Below are 10,418 nucleotides of genomic sequence, written 5' to 3' on the forward strand. Positions count from 1 at the left end.
TTTGTCAACACACGTATCTTGATTGTGAAGTCCCTCATTTTTTTGGTTGCTTAAGATTCAGTTATCTGAACTTCTTTTATTGTAAGCTATTTTAAGTTCGTTTTGGAAGTGGGTGGGATATAATTAGCAAAATTAGTATGTCTTATAAGAAATCATTATGTGGTAGTATGCTACCTGAGAGCTGAATCTGATGACTATCTTTGGATTTGTCACTAAAACTTAGCAGGCCTCTGTATATGTATTGGCTGCTACTAATAATTCTGATTGGGGACTTCCCTGGTAGTCCAGTGGTTAAGACTCCATGCTCCCAATGCATGGGGCCCAGGTTTGATCCCTGGTCAGGGAACTGGATTCCGCATGCTGCAACTAAAGATCCCACACATGGCAACGAAGATCCTGCGTGCCGCAACTGAGACCCGGCACAGCCAAATAAATAAATAAATGTCTTTTAAAAAATAATAATAATTCTGATTGGATGTTACTTTATAAACATGTGTAACAAATTTTGACATCCCTGCTTTGCTACAGTTTGCATTTGCAGCTGCCTGTCCTTCAGGGACTTTTTTTTTTTTTTTTTTTTTTTTTTGCAGCATGCAGGCCTCTCACTGTTGTGGCCTCTCCCGTTGCAGAGCACAGGCTCCGGACGCACAGGCTCAGTTGCCATGGCTCACGGGGCTAGCCGCTCCGCGGCATGTGGGATCTTCCCGGACCGGGGCACGAACCCGTGTCCCCTGCATCGGCAGGCGGACTCTCAACCACTGCGCCACCAGGGAAGCCCCTTCAGGGACTTTTCATTGATATCTTACAGAACCTGAAATCAGTAATGCCATTCAACTTCCATTTGACCTGTTCAGCAACACATTGTATTTTACTTTTAGGTAAATACATTATCGTAATATCTGTATAAAAGTTTACTATTTTAAGTATAAATTGTCATCACTTAAGTTGTCATACTAAAATTGTAAACCAAGCCTTATTTAACATTTAGTTATTAAATTTCTCTTACTGTGTGATGGCATAACCTTATAAGGAATTAAAACACCCTCCTATTCCAGTGTTGTGATATGACCTATATATATTATGTATTATGATATAATTCCATAACATCTAATTACGTGTATGCACTCTTGAATACTATGGAATTCTACTTTCCATTCTTAGTTAAATTTATTTGAATTATCCTGAAAGAGAACAGTTCTAGTTCTTCTTCATGAACATTGCCATTAAGTTAAAGTAAACAGTACAAAGATAACAAAGGGTTATCTGTTTATGACTGATAGTTTTCTTTGGGTGGTACTGCATTAAAATCTGAGGAGCAGAAGGTGGGGAAAATGAGGAGATACTGGTCAAAGGTTACAAACTTCCTGCTACAAGATGAATAAGTTCTGAGGATCCAGTGTACTAATTAGCAGTACTATGTTATATACAGTTAACCCTTGAACAACATGGGTTTGAACTGTGCAGATCCACTTACACGTGGATTCTTTTTAGTAAATACGTAGTATAGCACTACACAATCCACACTCAGTTGAATCCGCAGGTAATAGAACCGCAGATTCGGAGGGCCAACTTTAACATTATATGCAGATTTTTGACTGAGGGTCACCACTCCTAACCCTGGCATTGTTCAAGGGTCAGCTGTACTTGAAAGTTGTTTGGAAAGTAGATCTTAAAAATTATCACCACAAAATAAAAAAGCTATCATGAGGGGATAGAGGTGTTAACTAACCCTACTGTGATAACTATTTTGCAATATATTCACCCATCATATCATCATGTTGTACTCCTTAAACTTAAATGTGTTATATGCCAACAATATCTCAATAAAGCTGGGGAGAAAAACAAAGTAACAAAACACATGAACTGTTTTCTTTAAAGGTTAAGAATCTTTCTCTAATTAAGTCTGGACAAAGTACTTTTTGGTATAATTTGTTCCACAATAAACTGTTTTATTGCTGGGGGAAAAAAGATTACAAATAAAAAGATTACACTTTTTAACACTTTTTAATATAGGATATTATAGGATTTAATATAATATATTATAAACATTCCACAGTTATGTAAAATTACATGTGGTCAGGTATATGTAAATTAAATTAAAATTTAAAAGTGTCTAAAAACTCTTGAGCAGAATATATCTGGCTTGAATATTGTTCTGAAAAAGAGTAGAACCAGTGTCATCATTAATTTCCTCTCTGTTCCCCTTGAATGCTTAGAAGTCTCTCAAGAGAAATTAAGTTGTAAATCACAATTAGCATACTGTACCCAGATATGTATATTTATTCATTTGCTCCACAGGTGAACTCAAGGTTAGTCAGAAGCACTTTGAAGAAGCTTTCAAGAAAGTAAAGTCATCTGTATCCAAAGAGGTAAGCAGTGCTCTTAAAGGTATAAGAGAAAAGCGACTAGAATTGAGAGTGGTAGGTATGTGAACTCATGAAAACGAGCAAAACAGTTGCCGCTGTGAGAGTGTTCTTGAGAGACTGTAATGTTGAATGTTTTTAGAGACTAAACACAAAGAGAAAATGACCTCTTGTGTCTGTTTCCACAAGCTCGGAATTTTTAATCAGTCTCATTCAAGTATTACTGGACCTGCTTCACCCTTTTAAACAAATAATTTCTTATCTTCTTCAACCTAAGCTGCCCAGACTAAGCACTGTGGACTTACCCGTAGTTTGAGGAGACTAAAAATACCTTCACCATAAGGTCAGAGAAGGGTTAAAAATCACTGTGACTTGTGCTTACAAAAAATACCAGATTTTCCCATATTTATTTCTTACTGTGTTGAGGTATATTCTGTTTGTATAAGTTAAATGCTTGCTATTAAGTGAAGTCAGGTTACTATGCCACAAAGAGAGCAACAAAATATCCAACCCTAAGAAATGCATAAACTGAAAACGGTTGTGATAAGTTTTGTTCACTTGGATATCTTGTGTTTCTGAACTCCTAGAATGTGCCTTAGCCACGAGATCCTGTTTATTGACTATACTAAAAATTCCTTTAAATCGTTTGCCATTTATTACCCCAGGCTCAGTGTTTATGATTACTCATTGAAAACACTTAAGTCCAAGTTCAAACACTTACTGGGGTTGGCCAAAAAAGTTCATTCGGGTTTTTCCATAACATCTTTTTTTTTTTTTTTTACAACTTTATTGGAGTATAATTGCTTCACAATGGTGTGTTAGCTTCTGCTTTATAACCAAGTGAATCAGTTATACATATACATCTGTTCCCATATCCCTTCCCTCTTGCGTCTCCCTCCCTCCCACCCTCCCTATCCCACCCCTCCAGGCGGTCACAAAGCACCGAGCTGATCTCCCTGTGCTATGCGGCTGCTTCCCACTAGCTATCTACCTTACGTTTGGTCCATGCCTCTCTCTCGCTTTGTCACAGCTTACCCTTCCCCCTCCCCATATCCTCAAGTCCATTCTCTAGTAGGTCTGTGTCTTTATTCCCGTCTTACCACTAGGTTCTTCATGACATTTTTTTTTCTTAAATTCCATATATATGTGTTAGCATATGGTATTTGTTTTTCTCTTTCTGACTTACTTCACTCTATGACAGACTCTAGGTCCATCCACCTCACTACAGATAACTCAATTTCGTTTCTTTTTATGGCTGAGTAATATTCCGTTGTATATATGTGCCACATCTTCTTTATCCATTCATCTGATGATGGACACTTAGGTTGTTTCCATCTCCTGGCTATTGTGAATAGAGCTGCAATGAACATTTTGGTACATGACTCTTTTTGAATTATGGTTTTCTCAGGGTATATGCCCAGTAGTGGGATTGCTGGGTCATATGGTAGTTCTATTTGTAGTTTTTTAAGGAACTTCCATACCGTTCTCCATAGTGGCTGTACCAATTCACATTCCCACCAGCAGTGCAAGTGTTCCCTTTTCTCCACACCCTCTCCAGCATTTATTGTTTCTAGATTTTTTGATGATGGCCATTCTGACTGGTGTGAGATGATATCTCATTGTAGTTTTGATTTGCATTTCTCTAATGATTAATGATGTTGAGCATTCTTTCATGTGTTTGTTGGCAATCTGTGTATCTTCTTTGGAGAAATGTCTGTTTAGGTCTTCTGCCCATTTTTGGATTGGGTTGTTTGTTTTTTTGTTATTGAGCTGTATGAGCTGCTTATAAATTTTGGAGATTAATCCTTTGTCAATTGCTTCATTTGCAAATATTTTCTCCCATTCTGAGGGTTGTCTTTATAGAAAAACCTGAACGAACTTTTTCGGCCAACCCAATATATGCGATGGGTTGCTTTTGTTCCAGTGCCTCCGGTCTTGGTGTAAATGCTCTAAGTTAGTTGACTATCTTATCACTTAACTAAAATAATCAGTTAAGGGGTTTGGGCTGGTGGTGTTATCTTTTAGGCCTATGGCTTACTTCTTTTTCTGCTAGAGTCAATTCTGCTGAACTTGGACTGGGTCTTCTACCATATTTGGAGAAACGAAAGTCTGCTCTGACCTCTCAGGCATTTTTGTATACTAGAGGAAATGTTTTTATTTTACTGAATATTTTTGAATAAGATAATCTTATTAATTAAAATCAGAAACAGTTTTACAGTTAATCTTACTGGAAGTTTTCATTCTGATCAGCAAGAGAGTACTGATATGCGTCCTCCCATAGTGCGTGACTTCTCATTGCTGTGGCTTCCCTTGTTGTGGAACATGGGCTCTAGGCGTGCAGCCTTCAGTAGTTGTGGCACGCAGGCTCATAGTTGTGGCTCTTGGGCTCTAGAGCACAGGCTCAGTAGTTGGGGCGCATGGGCTTAGTTGCTTCGCGGCATGTGGGATCTTCTTGGGCCAGGGCTCAAATCCATGTCCCCTGCATTGGCAGGAGGATTCTTAACCACTGCACCACCAGGGAAGTCCTTAATCATCTCTTCTTATAAGGACACCAAGTTGTATTGGATGTTGTAGAGCCCATCCTAATGATTTCATTTTAACTTAATCACCACTTTTAAGACCCTGTCTCCAAATCCAGTCACACTCCGAGGTACTGGGGGTGAGGACTTCAACATCTGAATTTTGGGGAACACAGGTAAACCCCTGTCAAACAGTGACCAGCTCTATATTCTGTCCTCTCCTCTCAGGATCAAGCGATGTATGAAGCTCTGCAGTGTTCCCTCAGCCGGTGACTTCTCCAGCAGCAGGCCTTCAAGGAGTCCAGTGCCTCAAGCTGCCAGAGATACCCACGTGCTCTGAGCTGTCCACTTTCAACTTGACACAGATGTGGTCTCACGTAAGCATTTTATGCTCAAATTAATGAGGCCAAGTCAGAGCTAAAGATTCTTCCCATCTGGCCAACCTTGTATGGAAACACCCTATACCTCCTGTTTAAGAAGAAGAAAAAGATTTTTAACTGTCAAAATAAAATAACAGATACCTTTTTTAAATAGAATGTTTATTTTGACACAACCTTGACTGTACTACAGGCAAGTTGCAGTCACAATAGAAAGAACTCCCCCGCCCCCTGAACCATCTGAGAGTATTTGCCAACCTGATGCCCCATCACCCCCAAATACTTTAATATACACTTCCTACACACCAGGATATTTCCCTACATAACCAGCCATCAACATCAGGACATCAGCTGTGATACTTTGCTACCATGTAATCCTCAGGCTCCATTCAGGTTTCTCCAGTTGTCCCAATAATGTCCTTTATAAGAAAGGGATCTAGTTTAGAATTAGCTATTCCAACCGGTTGCTGTTTCTCTTTAGTTTCCTTAAGGTCTGGAACAGCTCCTGTCTTGACTTTTAACACTCTTGAAGGTTATAGGCCAGTTACTTTGTAAAATGCCCTCAATCTGGATTTGTCTGATGTTTCCTTGTGATTAGACACAGGTTGTGCATCTTTGGCAGGAGTATTATGAGGTGATGCTCTTCTCACTGCATCGTGTCAGGTGATGTGCAGTTTTGATTTGCCCCAATACTGGTGATGTTCACTTCGGTCACTTAATTAAGGTGGTTCTGCCAAGCTTCTTACACTGTGAAGTTACTCTTTTCCTTTGTAATTCAAACATGTGTTGTGTGGAGGTACTTGGAAACTATGTAAATATCCCATTCCTCATCAAACTCAGGTATTACTATTTCTGCAGTGTGTTATCCATTGCTCTCATTATATGATGTTGAGATTGTCCCAGATTCAGCCAGTTGGGAGCCCCTTCACACTGTCCTCTGTGCGCCTTTCACAAGTCTCTAGCTGATACTTTTGGGAGGATTTAACTTGTGTCATGTTTCATCTCATTCCTCATTTACAGTGCTGCTCACGGTGTATTCTTAGGTTGTATAGATGGCTTTGGTTACCTACTTTTTTCCTTCCAAAATTTCTACTCCACCTCAGTCTATAAAAATGTTTATGCTACTTTTAGGAATGTAATTGATAAGATGGAGAAAATATTAATAGATCAAAGCAAGTCCGGTAAGTAAGACACAGTCCTTTTTTTCAAGGAGTTCACAGATGGATACAGACATCTAAACAGAATATCACAATGCCCAAGGAAGGGACATAGAAAGGAGGGTGCTGTAGGACCCCAGCGGAAGGAAGACCAAAAGAAGAAGCAAATCAGGATCATGTCCTAGGCATAGATGATTAGGAATGAAAGTTAAATTAGAAGTGAGGGCCAGAAGGTCTTAAACAGTTATTAAATTTGAGTAGTAGATTTGATTGTGCTTGATACCAGCCAAATCAAAAGAGAAACACGGGGAGTTCCCTGGTGCCCTGGTGGTTAGGATTCCGGACTTTCACTGCCATGGCTCAGGTTCAATCCCTGGTTAGGGAACTGAGATCCCGCAAGCCACATGGTCAAAAAAGAGAGACACAGTCTGGTATATCATATATGTAGGTTATGAGGGAAAGCAAAGATTTTCTTGATGATTGAATTTTCTTGACAATTTCTAGACAATTGGGTCTACCTACTGAACTTTCTGCTAGTTTAGCTTAGCCTAAACAAAATGTTGACTGCATCAGAGATCAGATAGGCTGCGTGTCCATCAGCTTTGAAAATCAACTGCTATGTAGGTTGGACAGCGGCACTTATTGGGCAGAAAGCTAACCAACTAATGTCACAGTTGATATTGCCAGCCCTTCTCCATAAGGAAGGAAAGATAACATGTTCTCAGTACCATCTGTGTGCTGGACACTGTCATATGTTCTCTTTAATCCTCCCAACTCTTACTCCCCATACAATGGGGATCGGATGGCATCCCCATTAAAAAGAATAAGGTTCAGAGCTTGTTCAAAGTCACCTGTGTATATACATGCATAAGAAGAGTCTGAATTCTGGTCTACAGCTGTCCAGCTTTTCTTTCTTTTGTGAACAATGTGCGGTCCTGTGTTGAGAAACATCTGGAGTTGTATCCTCTGTTCTAGCATCATGAAAGATTAGGCAATTTCATTAAATGCTTTGTGCTGAGCACTGATAACATGATGGTGAACAAACTCAGAACTTATTGCCTAATTTGGCCTAGTTTGTTGCCTAGTTTCTGCCTAATTTGTTAGCAGAAATAGCTGATTGTCCCATAATATCCATTCATCCCTTCTTCCTTTTAGTAGGAGAGTGATTAAGTTCTGGCTAGTGTAATATGAAATCAGGTGATGAGTGCAGCTTCTGGTCACATCCTTACAAAGAAGCAGCAGCTTGGAGACTTGAGAGTCCGGTGGTTAGGACTCCACACTTCCATTGCAGGGGGTGTGGGTTCAATCCCTGGTTGCAGAACTAAGATACTGTGTGCTGCCCAGCGAGCGCCACGACCCCCGCCCCCCCCCCCCCGCAAAAAAAAGAAGCGGCTTGGACTGCGAACCCATTATTAACTGGGGGCAGCCTGCCTTGAACTCATGCATCTTAACCCATAGGCAGACTCTGGGAATGTCCTCAGAAACCACAACTGGGTTAAAAAAGAGGAAAACTCTGCTTGCTCTCTTAATTCCACTTTTCCTTTTCCAGGGCTAGAGTGTGATGAATTGATGATGAACCAGCTTTGACCATGTAAATGGAGACATTCTAGGGGGTGACAGAGCAATAAGATATAAAAAACCAAGGTCCCTGGACACTTGTGGAGCAGTTTTCTCACTGCTCAGACACAGTTGGCCTAGACTTTTATATGTGACCTTTATCGTGCTTAAGCAATTATATTTTGATCTCTGTTAAAGCAGCCAAATTAATGTCCTAATTAATACAGTGAAACAAGTAAAGAGGCCGTTGGAAAACAGCCTGAGAATGACTGTGAAGGGATAAGAATAGATGCCATTCATTAGGAGGAGCACAGAGGAAGGGCAGTGGGTCCAGGGAAAGTTCTCCGGAGAAAAGGATGCCTCAGCTGAGTCCTGAAGGCTGAGAGGGACATACAGGAAGGGAATACATGATCTAACTGACAATAGAGACCTGCAGATGGGAGAGGGGCTGCTGTCTGAGAAACTAAGAACAGGTGTGCTTTCACATTCATCCACAGGATATTGCTGAAAACACATCAAAGTTGTGTTTACAGGAGCATCTTATTTCCAAAAGCTAAAATAGGTAGAAAGCACCTAGTTACACGTGAGGCACAATCTTTAGTCATTGTTAAATATCTCTCACTGTTGAAGTTCTCACTACCTGAACTCAGGAACTGAATGGATTTGGATACATTTTTGCACTGCTCCTGTTCCAAAGCTGAGAGGCCAGATAGATTTGGGAAAAAATGGAATCCCACATCATTCAGAGGCTACCCTTAACTCCGTTGCTTTAGGTCCATGAGACCTATGCTTATCACTGGCATCAGCATTTTTAATTTTCAACTTATTTTTACAAAATAAGGACAAACAAAAATATTCAGTTAAATGTGCAGGCATTATAGTTGTCTGACTTGGGGTGTCCTGCTAAGTTTCATGAGGAAGGGATCCTGTCAGTCTTGTCTCCATAGCATCCAGCCCAGTGCCTGGATTACAGGAAGCATTTAATAAATGTTAAATGAATTACCTTTCTTAGACAACAGGACTGTCAAAATTAGACTGCTGGCTGTGCCCAGCTCCTCCCTCCACGTGAGAACTAAAAATGTTGATTCTTTGGGTAATAGAAACCTCACTTTGTCATATGAGAAAAGATAAAGGGACATGTGAATAGTCTATAACCCAGCAGTTCCACTCTGACATATGTACCCAACAGAAGTGCATACACCAAAATAGCAAAATTCATAATTGACCAAAAATGGAAACAACCTAAATATCCATCAACAGTAGAATGGATAAACATGGTGTTTTTATGCACTAGAATACTACACAGCAATGATGAACTATATGCAACAGCATGGGTGATTCTCACAGATATTGAGAGGAAGAAGCCAGTCTTGAAATCATCTTGTGCAATTCTACTTATTAATGTATAAAATTCAAAAAGGCAACTGATCGATACCATTAGAAGTCAGGTTTATGGTTACTACTGGAAGGCAGTACCTGGAAGGAGCACCAAGTGGGGCGGCCTGTGGGATGCTGGCCACGCCCTCCTTGATCTGGTGATGGCTTCATGCATGTGTTTTCTTACTGATGATTCATTGCACCGTGTGCTTATCATAGCTCTTTTCTATAAGTATGTTCACTTCAGTTAAAAAGATTTTTTAGGGCTTCCTTGGTGGCACAGTGGTTAAGAACCTGCCTGCCAACGCAGGGGACATGGGTTCAAGTCCTGGTCCGGGAAGATTCCACATGCCGCGGAGCAACTAAGCCCGTGACCCACAACTACTGAGCCCATGCGCCATAACTACTGAAGCCCACATGCCTAGAGCCCGTGCTGCGCAACAAGAGAAGCCACCGCAACAAGAAGCCTGCACACCGCAACCAAGAGTAGCCCCTGCTCACCGCAACTAGAGAAAGCCCAGGCGCAGCAACAAAGACCCAACGCAGCCAAAAATAAATAAGTAAAAATAAATAAAATTAATAAATTTATTTTAAAAAAAGGTTTTGGGCTTCCCTGGTGGCGCAGTGGTTGAGAGTCTGCCTGCCGATGCAGGGGACACGGGTTCGTGCCCCGGTCTGGGAAGATCCCACATGCCGCGTAGCAGCTGGGCCCGTGAGCCATGGCCACTGAGCCTGCGTGTCTGGAGCCTGTGCTCCGCAACGGGAGAGGCCACAGCAGTGAGAGGCCCGTGTACCACAAAAAAAAATAAATAAATAAAATAAAAATAAAAATTTTAAAAAGGTTTTTTAAAAACTTAACGAAATTTTTTTCTGTAATTCATGATTCTTCATCTGATTTTATTTATAATAAACATTTCAAAAATTTAAAACAATAGGAGTATCAATATTGAAAACGTGGGTCACTTAAAAGTAAAGAGGTGCGTAGAGCCCAGTATATTTGAGGATAAGCCAGCCACTGTTTTCTCTTTCTTTTTCCCCGAAAACACCAGGCGTTTTGCTCATACTGCC

General features: G+C 40.5%; 1 protein-coding gene across 2 annotated transcripts in view; it reads left to right on the forward strand.

The window, feature by feature from the left end:
* Positions 1 to 5,417, forward strand: part of NVL (nuclear VCP like) — an 82,238-nt gene extending 76,821 nt beyond the window's left edge. For both annotated transcript variants that reach the window (XM_060091379.1, XM_060091380.1), the window contains 2 exons: positions 2,299 to 2,369; positions 5,111 to 5,417. In XM_060091379.1, coding sequence (XP_059947362.1) covers positions 2,299 to 2,369; positions 5,111 to 5,155 — 116 coding nt within the window. In that variant the 3' untranslated portion in view covers positions 5,156 to 5,417. The remainder of the gene's footprint in view (positions 1 to 2,298; positions 2,370 to 5,110) is intronic.
* The last annotated feature ends 5,001 nt before the right edge of the window (positions 5,418 to 10,418 follow it).

This window comes from Mesoplodon densirostris, chromosome 2, assembly GCF_025265405.1.
Source record: "Mesoplodon densirostris isolate mMesDen1 chromosome 2, mMesDen1 primary haplotype, whole genome shotgun sequence".
Classification (NCBI taxonomy): domain Eukaryota; kingdom Metazoa; phylum Chordata; class Mammalia; order Artiodactyla; family Ziphiidae; genus Mesoplodon; species Mesoplodon densirostris.